The sequence below is a fragment of the Paramacrobiotus metropolitanus genome, unplaced genomic scaffold (assembly GCF_019649055.1).
Source record: "Paramacrobiotus metropolitanus isolate TYO unplaced genomic scaffold, Prichtersi_v1.0 Parri_scaffold0000065, whole genome shotgun sequence".
In the NCBI taxonomy this organism is placed as follows: Eukaryota; Metazoa; Tardigrada; class Eutardigrada; order Parachela; family Macrobiotidae; genus Paramacrobiotus; species Paramacrobiotus metropolitanus.
The window spans coordinates 463,426-474,711 of NW_026570285.1; the positions used below are offsets into that span (position 1 = coordinate 463,426).

At 43.2% G+C, this 11,286-nt stretch overlaps 1 protein-coding gene across 1 annotated transcript; it reads left to right on the plus strand.

The window, feature by feature from the left end:
* Positions 1-4,840: 4,840 nt before the first annotated feature.
* On the plus strand, positions 4,841-6,747 carry LOC129594041 (uncharacterized protein SYNPCC7002_A0175-like). The gene is made up of 7 exons (XM_055490587.1): positions 4,841-5,088; positions 5,174-5,278; positions 5,392-5,512; positions 5,660-5,861; positions 6,026-6,127; positions 6,186-6,305; positions 6,363-6,747. The coding sequence occupies exons 2-7, from the start codon at positions 5,274-5,276 to the stop codon at positions 6,473-6,475; spliced, it is 663 nt and encodes a 220-aa protein (XP_055346562.1). The 5' UTR covers positions 4,841-5,088; positions 5,174-5,273; the 3' UTR covers positions 6,476-6,747.
* Positions 6,748-11,286: the final 4,539 nt, after the last annotated feature.

Genomic DNA, 11,286 nt, shown 5'->3' on the forward strand with positions numbered 1-11,286 from the left:
TCATAAAACGAGAGAAAAAAGGTTTGTGAGTGCGCGAAAGTGAAAGATTTGGTGCATGTCCACGACTTTGGAACCATGTACCGGGCCACTTCCCTTAATTGCTGAACGATGAACCTGTCATAACTGTCGTAACAAAATACGGTTAACACTTTGGTCGAAGCCTGGATGGTTTAATTTGACAATTTATATCGCCATAGTCGCCAGTAACATTACTGTGAAATACACATTTTTATAAAGTGAAAGATGCATCCAGAAATGTCTTTTAAAACCGTGCAGAAGGGTTAACAAGACAACTATGAAATTCCGTGCGGCGCAGCGCTTTTGAGGTGCCTGTTGCGCACCCGGACGATTGGGAGTGTGACATTTTGTAGCAACTCAAATTCGACGCGCGACTTTTCGCCGCGAAGACATTTTACCTTTGTGACATTTTGACGCAAGACGTCTGGTCGCGGACAATTCGTCTTGGGACTTTTCAAACGATGCGACTGATTACCGCAAAATAATTAACCGCGTTTAATTCTCACTAGTTTTTTAATTTTTTTTAATGTTTGTTCTTATTTTTTCTTAAGTTTCCGTGTTTAATTCTCACTAGTTTTTTAATTTTTTTTAATGTTTGTTCTTATTTTTTCTTAAGTTTCTTAATATTTCTCAGACTTTCTTAGGTTGCCTTATTTCTTCTTAGGTTTTTCAGGTTTCTTGGGTTTCCTAGGTTTCTTTGGTTTCTCAGGTTTCTTTGATTTCTTAGGTTTTAGGTTTTCTTAGGTTGTTCGTTTGGTTTTGATTTCCAGTTTTCTCTTTTCTGACTTTTTAGTCAGCTTAGTAAATCGTTTATCTGATGGGCGAAATGTCGCTTCGTCGAGATGTCCTTGCGACGAAATTTTTTTGCGTCGAAACGGCTATGCGACGGAAAGTCTCACGGCGTAAAGTCCTACCGACGAAATGTCCTGCGACGAAACGTCGCGAGACGAGATGGCCTTGCGGTGTCTGCGACCACAAGTCCTGCGACTAGTTGTCCGCGGCGAAATGTCGCGGTGCCGTTTGTTGTCTGACAGGAACTGCCTCCGTTCTTTTTTCCAGGCAGTACTTATTATCTTGCTGTAGCTAGCATGGGGCGGAGTCTAAACTTGAATGCACAGTGCAGTGCGGCGGCCGCCGCCGCCGAGATCAGTGCGACCGCCGTTGTTTCTAAATCGGTCGACGCCGCCGTCACGTCCCGTCCCATTCATAACTGAACAATAAGCGCTTGATTTTCTGTACAACAGCGTTCGACACAACAGTGGCTCTAGTTGAGCCTTTGATTATTTGATTTTAAATTACAAATTCTTAGATTTATACAATTTTTCAATAATTATAAAAGCTTTTTTTGAGATGTTGCTTGCACCAGCAACTTCATGTGCTTGAAGCAATCCGCATCCGAGGCATTGTCATGTGCCTTAGCGAAGCACACTACAATTTCGCTGGTTTTCGTATAGTTTATTAAACATATTTGATGTAAGCCGTGTTTATTTGGAACTGAAAGCGATACAGGTGATCATTCATTTATCCATTAGGTCCTCCCAAATTATTCGATTCGTGTAGATTGCCCTTGTTCACTGCGTGAGTATTGAACGGCCAGTTTTTGTGATTCCCTGCTTCTACCATGAGGCCCCGATAGCAGGCGCCGTTTAATGATGATTATGACGTCGAAGATTAACGCGGTGTTTTCTAGGACACTTGGGATTTAAAAACGTTCCTGCTCTCATGGCATTAGGAGGCGTACAGTAGGAACTGCTCTTACATTGTCACGGTTAAGTGGCAAGAGGTTAATCGTATAGAGGCGACCTACTTCATTCTGAATTTTTTAGGTACTTTACAAAAAGATTATCGTTGGATGGCAGAACCATCACGTTTCAAAATTCCGGCAGTTGCCACGTTTTATCGCTTGCCAGAACGCGTAGTGGCAACTGCCACTGTCAGTGGCAGTTGCCAGTGGCAGGTGCCAGTGCCACCTTTTATCCCCTGCCGTTTTGTGCATGTGTGATGTAAGTAACGGCGTTAAGCACATAGAAAGCAAGCGATTTTCTCAAAAATACGCAGTCGGCAGTATCAGTGCGTGGTAATAATTATAAAGTTATCACTCGCAGTGACAAGCGATGTATACTTCTTCCGAATTTCCGATCAGGCATACGGCATCATTGGCTAATGTTATCAGAAATTATGGAGTAACCCCGGAAAGGTCAAGTTACACTCTGAAATGGCCGCCCAACTGGTATTCACGCATGCTGGTATCTCCAATGGCAGACAACTGCTGTTGGGCTGCGGATCGATTTGCAATAAACCATAAAACAGGAGAATTGCCGAGAGGATCACGGCTCCGGTCTACGAGAATATTCCAGCTTGGTATCTCCTTCACAATTCCTATTTTTGCTTTGTATTATTAAGCTTAACGTTTACAGCTATGTTCTCAGAAGCTTTGACCTCAGCATGACTTCTAGAATACTTTTGAAAACATACAGATCCCATATCTTTTAACAAAAAATGCATTTCAATTAACAAATTCAAATACACCTGTTTTAGGAGAGACCGATTGACAGCAACCAGCTGTCCAGCGATCAGTTCAACACTTTGGTGCCGCCGAATAAACATAAGATTTTCCATTTTGTCTTCCACGCTGGCACGTGTAAAGCTTTCCCCTACTTTTTCCGTGGTATTCCGACGGACTTTGTAGAGGAGGTCGTGAACTGCATGCCACTGCCGAAAACGAAAGGTACTTCGCTTTTTTAATTTATCATGGCTTTGTCCTATACGTTTGCTGTAACAAATTGCTATGCCTGCGCAAGTAATATCTTTTCTCAATAAGTGCAGTCAAATAGCTTTCCAATGAGCCGTTATATGCATTTGTACTCTTTCCTATTATTTATCAAAGTTTACGCCGAAGTTCATCTGCAAAGTTCAATTACAAAACTGCTGCATGTACCTGATCCTTTGCTGTGACAACAGGGACCAAGAAGAGTGTACAATAAGAGATACACAGAAAACCATACGATAAAATACAGCCAAGCTCCCGGCGAGTTCTCCCTGGAATAGAGGAGCGACACTAACCCGGCAACACACCCACATGCAGTCAGCTGATCCAAACAAATGATTACGAATACTGGCCATTCAAAGATCTCTTGACCCTTTTCAATGGCGCGGTATACAACCACGTGAAAGCGGTGTACACTGGTAAATAATCGTGACATATTGACTTCCCTTGCACCTCCGTCGCAAATCTGTTCGGCCATGACTTTGTAGCAATCCCTTTGAATAATCGCACAGACAATACAAATAACGAATATTTGTTGTGAAATGCCGAAAACGGGGCCGGTACCGAGACACCAAAACACGGCCTGACCTTCCTGCAGCATCATTAATTTTTGAAAAATCCAGATTTTCGTTTGACCATTTGTTACTGTCACTGTTTTAAACCAATATTTCCAGTTCACATACTCGGTTAAAAGGGACAATATCGACATAAGAACGCCTAGTGTAACTGCCCAGCGTCGCCATTTTCCGACCATCGAATTTAGCAACTCCGGCTTATCGTACGCCAAACAAATTAAATTGTTTAGCGATCGAACCATCCTGTGCAGTTTTGTGCAGGTGGAGTAAAAGACTACCACGGTGATAAACCCGCGCAGCGTGTTAGCACAGTCCGGCAACCAGGAAGCGGCACTCACCAAGCTACTTCCACCCGGTGCGTTTCTGAAGGCCACCGCATACCGAATGACGGCCGATACAGACAGAAAACTTACGAAACCGGAATAGAGAATGAGCAGAACGGTCCATAAGCGTACGATGCGATTTCGGTGGGACTTGTTGGCACTACAGCACGGGATTCCGGCCAGTTGCAACCAAAAATTTTGAAAAACTAATATGAGCGATATTATGTCGGGATTAGCATTCGAGCCAACATGTACCGTCGTCACTCTTTGTGGACTTTTCTGTGTACCGGACAGCGCTCTGAGCGGCAGAACCATGGTGATATAATGCTAATTAACAGTTTGTGGTGTCGCCGGCCTCCATGTGAGGTTGGTAACAATTTTAAAAATGTACTGATCTTCCAGGAATAAAGATATATATATGTTCCTGAAAGTGCAGCTCATGAAGTGGGCCATATTTAGCTTGGTTCCCTTGATGATTCCCATTCGAAGCATTGTCAGCGTCCCAGTGGAGGGCACGCAACAGCTCGTGCGCGTCTAGTTTTGCGTTCCATAAAAACTAATCACTTCTGTAAGCCTGTGTTACCGGATATTCCTGCTGACTTACATCCCAAATTTTATTTTATCCAAAAATGTGTTAGCTTGACCGGCGAACAAGGAGAACAAAGTAGTAAAGTCACGAAAGTAATAAAGTGCGGTATTAGACATTCGCCTAACGGTCCAACCACACTTGTACTGCAGATCCCAGCAGCAGCAGATGTGCAAGCGTTTTCCGGTTCGCACAGTTAGCTTCCATGCTATATAAATCAGAGCTATCAGTCCTGACCTGGTACCATTACTGACTGGTCAGTACTCAACTAAACAAACCCGGTTATAGAGTCGTATTTTTGTAGTATGTTATAGAGGGCCGAAAAGCATTACATGCAGTAGATGACCGCGTTACAACTTTACGCTTGCTTGTTTTTCTGTACCGCTGTTATTATTGCATCGTTATGCTTTCGGTTTTGCGGTCTATCTTTGAGACATTGTTATACCGTAATTAATGAGCGGTATTAGTTTTCTAGCCTGAGGCTCCATGAGAATGTATCAACAATTTAAAGCATCTGCAGTTACATAACAAACCGCATGACTCTGCACCCATGCCATTGATAAAAGTAGAACTGTTTTGCCGATTACCCTGTCACTTCTAACAAAGCCGAAAGTGTAGTTTGTCATCGTAATATCCTAGCAAAAATGCTCCCGTTTTTTTACCTCGTTATCGTTCCCTTCGCAGTCATTAACGCGGATCATGGGAACACCACAAGCAAGCCGACACTTAATTTGTTGGATCTGGCTAAGGAAATGGGACTGACCAGCTACCTTTCGGCTTTAAAAGACACCGGCAGCCTGAATATACTGACCAACTCAAGTTAGTAATAAGCGCAAATATTATGTATTTCAGCAATTACATCGTTGCTTGGTACGACAACAAATGCTTGCCTTTTTTCTTAAAGGCGGTCTCACCGTTTTGCACCCACCAACGAGGCTTTTCTCGCTGTCGATCGACACACCAGGCATCACTGGGATAAAGATGCAGCTTCTTACCAGCAGCTAATGAGGTCGGACAATTTTTTTGTAAAATTTTCCCACTTTTGATGCATTTATAAACACTCGCTTTCTGTGATTTCTTGAAAGCTAACTTGGTTTCTTAGGTACCTCGTGTTAACTGTAGGTATCATATTTTGAATCAACGGAAGGATCGAGCAGATTTAAAGGATGAATTGGTCTTCGAGACCCTGGCCGGCCATGGACTAACTGGCCGATTCATTAATTACGACGGATACAGTAAAAATGTAACAGGCAAAAATGGATAGTAAAGTATAAGTTCCCCCTTTAAATTTATAAGCTTGACTAAAGGAACTGCTTTAAATTCACGCAGTTAACGAACAGAGCGTCGTACGACGAGCGCTTGAATGCTACCCTCATTGGAATTCTTCTAGGTGCAACTATACAACGATGCCGAAATAAGTTCTTTCGACCATGAAGCCACCAACGGAGTTATTCACACATTGAACAACGTTGTGGGACATATACAAAGTGGCACATTGCTCGATATCGCCAAAGAGCGTGAAGAGTTGTCGGAAATCCTCAAAGCCATTGATGCGGCTGGCCTGACTGATTTACTCACAGGTGCAATCCCCGGTAAGCACTGACATCTCACCTGGAAATATGCTTCACGCCCAACATTGTGCATTTGCGAGTTTTACCTTAACTTTGAGGCGCATCTTGTTTGTACTAGAATTGATAGTGCGCTATTGGCAACCAGTTATTCTAAACTAGTGAAAATAAATGATCGATAATTACAGCATCAACGCCGCTGACCTTTGCCGCTCCTACTAACGATGCCATCAAGAAACTGCCAGGTGGTACATGGGACGCACTTTTAAACAACCGTACGCAGCTAACCGGTAATGAAAATGCTGGTGCTTTCGGCTGATTTTTATTAACCGTCGGATTGTCGAACAGATGTGCTGCAATATCATTTCGCAAGTGCCGGCACCTGGATGACCCGCGGACTGGTGGACAAACTGAAAGTGGAGACACTGAATAAGAAAGCCAACTGGACGGTGTCCTTCGATAGTCAGAGTACGACTAAGACATCTTTCTTCTCTTATTATAACATTTTTCATGATTGCGTTGCAGATGCTATCAAGATCGACGATGCATCCATAGTTTTCGGTGACCTTTCCGCTACCAACGGAGTCGTTCACATAATAGACGGTGTGCTGTTGCCCCATCCGAAAACGAACCGATAATTAGGCATCAACGGACGAGAAACCAATCGATGCCGAACTAAGCATCTCTTTTGAAACCGAAACGTGGTCGATACCAACCATACATGTCGCAGCACCACTCTCGCACCGCAGCACCACTCTGGTAGAAAAAATTACTTGGACTCTGTATTATTGTAATCTACTTATTCAGCGCGGCGAGAGCAGAAATAACGGTGCCTTCAACACGAGAAAGAACGATTACAACCTGCGAAACGTTCGCCCAATTACCTTGCGTAAATAGCAAAAGCCACTCCCAAAATAAAGACCTTAATCCAAAATCCCTGTAAAGTAGTAGCCACTTAGGGTCACTGTTTGGTAAGCTACGGTAACCTAAGAAGTTTAAGAGTCCATAAATCCAAGAAAATACTGTAGAAAGCGCTTATGTTAAACAACACGCTCATGACTGATTAATTCCGTGATTATTCCGCAACGAGCCGGGTTGTTCACATTATCGAGCGAGTCCCTGAGTTACACGATGGCCAGAATCCTAAAAAGAATTAATAAGGATGCTCATATAATGGTTCATATATGCTCCAAGCGTTGCAGCCGTGTAGGGTTAACGAAACGACTTATCTTGAGCGGCACATCCTGAATGTGCACTTTGCACTGGAAAGTGTTTTATGTGCTCTAGATTGGCGCACGAGCAGAAATTGCAGGATCTTCAACAAAGACAAATAGAGAAATGATTGATACACAAGTACATAAATTGATCGGAATCCTTATTACGATTTACGACCGCATAAAAAACAAGGCACACGAAGCCACCCGGATTTCGGCTCCACTAATAAATTCACTGCAACAGACATACCATGCGCAACCAGTACACAATTGTTCTCGCAACTGGTATGACACTAAATCACAATAATTTCACTGTCGCGAACTTCTTGAATTATGCGATATCATTAGTAAGTTAGTAACTACAGATCAGGTTCCCTAGCTACGGTACATTAGACTGTTGGTGCAGAATATTAGGGATCGTAGTACGAGAAAATTATTCTTGTAGCTCTTAAAGTCATTCGCGAAACAACCTTATCACATGCGGATGAGCGCATCTTCAACGTTGCGTATACGGCCTGGATTTATGCCGGTTGACAATGTGGAACTCACAATCTGATGGGTCCGAGCGGCGGCCCAAGTACAACCCGGCCAGAAAACAGATCTGGAGCCGTTCTGTCGTTTCGGTTGTATGCTGCATTCGTAGACGCGGGGGTATCAGCGTTACGACGGTGGATATTTTGGCTGATGGTGAACTGCTGAGTGGACAAGTCTATCGAACTTGGCTCATCGAAAATGGGCTTGAAATTGATTTTGGCCATGCGAGCACCGCTCAAATTCGTTCGGTTCGCCGGATCCCGTTCGGCAGCATCTACCTCCGTCAGAGCTCAAACTTGTTGTGCGCGGAAGGCCAAACCGGCCAACTGTACGCGCGTTCAATTGGTAGGTCAAGAGGTTACACCCCGGAGTTATACCATCAGATTTGGTATTTACATACACTGTGCAGCCGGCTCGGTAAAGTTAGTAAAGACGTTCACCATAGGATAATTTTCATAACGTGAAAACCCACGAAAATAGATTTGTTTAGCTTAATAATTCTTCTGAGAATAATTACTGACTGAACACTTGCACGCAAGAGGCATTTGAAAATTAACATTTTTCCGAGTTACGTCGATTCAACTATTTGAAAGATTCTGGTCTTTCGAAAACATCAGTACTTTTCTATCATAAAAATGCATGATTATGTGTTGGATTGTTAAAACAGCAATCAACAACATCATCTCCAATTATTCTATATGCAGATCAGAAGGAAGAATTCACGGCGGAAGTTGAAATGAGATTTGGAAGAAAGGAGCCGCGGAAACGTTATCCCGCCACTCTGCTGATGGGCGACTTTGCGATGCACTCTTTCGGACTGGTACGAGTGACACTTCCAAATGGGATCGTCACCACCATTGCTCGTGGAAAGCACATTCATGCACCCTTTGATCGCAGCTCAGCAACACTCGCCAAAGATGGCGATTTCCACACTATAAGGGTATGTATAACTTGCTAGATGTTTTGCAGGTTAATTATACAAATTTTTTGCTTGATCGTAGCTAAAAGGAAATCAGACAAGTTGTTCAGAGAAATGCCGCCAACGGATACTCAAGCAAAAGATTATCGATAAACATAGGAACTGGAGTAAACGCCGAAAAACCGACGATACAGAACCGTTGGGAAGCGGTTTGGGTATGTTGCCTATAGCCATCCTTACGGAGCTCTTCCAATATTTGAATACTGCGCAGCAGTGCCGAATCCGGGTCGTGTGCAGCGCTTGGAATGATATTATGGCGTTACCCATATTAAGTAGCCGAACCAGTCTGGAGTATGGGTATCTGTCAGCTGAAGAAGCAGCCGAAGAGGAATATCTAAACGCCGCCAGCCTCTGTCACCGCTGGAGTAAACTGGTCACCATCACGAACTCTCCGCAGCGAGTGTACTTCAAACACAAACAGCCAACCGCCAGTGCCGGCGTCTTCCAGCGCATTATGCAGGAAAAAGGTTACCAGCCCGCTCAAAATGTCATTCTCCATAATCAGCAGTGGAATGTGTTTAGTGGAAAATTCAAAGAAAGCCCAATCTCGGAGTTCCTTTTCGACTTGTATGCGGAACTGACTGCCTTCACATCCGTTTGTGAAGCCTTGGTGATCCGCAATCTGACCGTTAATTTGCTAAGTTTGAACAAGAGCCAGCAGTTTCAGGTGCTGATCACCCAAGGGCTCATCCGAAGTGATCGGTCGCTGAATTTGGACGATTTATGGGGTCTGATCGATGACAGTTTCCCGATCCCAACGGGCGATGATCTGGCGACTATCGCCACCTGGATTCGTGAGACCATTCAGCGGGAGGATACCTCGCGATACAGGCGCAAAATGCAGGTCAGTTTCCTGATTTCTAGCAAAGATAAATGCTGCAGTACATATCGAATTTTGAAAGTTGACACTGGAGCGATTTAACACCAGTCTTGTTTTGATGACCCCATTGCAAATCGTTTAGTAATGTATTTAGTAATGCTGATTTCCTGGAAAACAGATGAAATGAGTTGCGGATCGCTTTTCTGTTCAGCTGTATTTTCTGTTAACGGGAATGCATACCGTAACTCATCTGCACAAAGACATCGTTTAACAAACAGTTTTTTAGGTTTTGGTACAAATACAGATGCCGGACCCACGCGCTAACAACCAGTATAGTCACCTGTTGTTTCCGGCGCCGACAGAGACAAACTTCGACTTCCTATCCCACCTGGACGTGAAAAATTTGACGCATTTCACGGTGCACGCTCTGTTAAGCGAGCTGCGGTTTCGACGATTTACGCTAACCAGCGAGCTATCGTGGTGATGACCTTCCGGCTCTCGCGAAGATCTTAACTGCTTGACTGGCAAACGCTAATTTAGAGTACACCAAACAAACAAACAAACAAACAAACACCAAATAACGACTTCCTGAAACAAGTATTTGTTTCATGAAGTCGTTATTTGGTGTTTGTTTACTTGCGTTATTTTTTTACTGGTACAATTCATAATTGCAAACAGGTTCCAAACGCCCAACAGGGGGCAGATTTAGCAGCCTTTTTGATGAAAGTACCTGCATGGAGGCTGCGAACTGTTTTAACGGAATGGTGCTTCGTCTGGATACTAGATAGTAAGCACATCGGCTGTATTTTGATTGATGGTACATTAACATACGGATATTTGTGCCATTTGTAACCGTGAATTTACAAAAACGAAGATAAAGTATTGCTCTGATATTTTCCGTACCTTTACCCGCCGTAGCATCACCACTCGAACTCTGTATCTGTGCTAGTACAAATAACATGAACCGAAAACTGATGTTTTCATTAGTGTCTATCAGCGCCGGCTTGTTGTAATGTTAACTGCATAACTGGCTTTTTCCCGAATAAAATCATTCAGTAACATAAGTAGTAAAATTAAGTCCGGACAGGTTTATCCGGTCTTTTGTTGGTGTTTTCCGCCATAGCGTAATACATAATATACGAGTATTAATCTGCCACCGTTTATGTTGCACAGTTTATTGCACCACCAGATATTGATACAACAATGCAGCATTTTTGACAAATATTTCGTGAACTTAGATTATTGCAAATCAATGATATACAGTCTGTAGCCCTGACTTAAAAATCAGCATAAATTCTACATAAGTACAGCTCAAGAGCATCGGTGTACAGTTATATGACATTCTTTATTAATAATCAACGCACAGATCAGGTGGAAGAAAAATAAAAAAATGATATTACTCACAACAGCAAAATTAATTTATTTAAACCATCCACTTGCATTTCCGCGCTGAATTTCCAGCGATAGTCGTAGACGCAGAAATTCATGCGATCGACGCTCTCCCGTTTGCTGCTGCAGTCTTTTGCCCAACTTTTTTACAATGGCGATAGCCGACGTACAGTTATCCGTTCCATTCCAGTTTAATCCGCTCCATTGCATTGACATTACGGTGATACGTAATGCAGAGCATCCTGAAAGCGAGGTCACTGATATTTGCAGAATGTAAAGGAAGCACAGAGCCGGATTTAGTTTCGGTCACGGTGGCACATTTTGGCATCCTGTAACCACTGAGCTGTACACCGTGCACTGCATTCTGCTTACGACGAAATCGCATTGTTTCCAGGGCCGATCGGTCAATCTCCCGGAATTCGAGAGTTTTACTTCGCTACTAGATTTATGTGGTATACACCAGTTTCTTCGCACCATTCGATTTTCTTCTTTGCATGACATTTTTACTTTGGT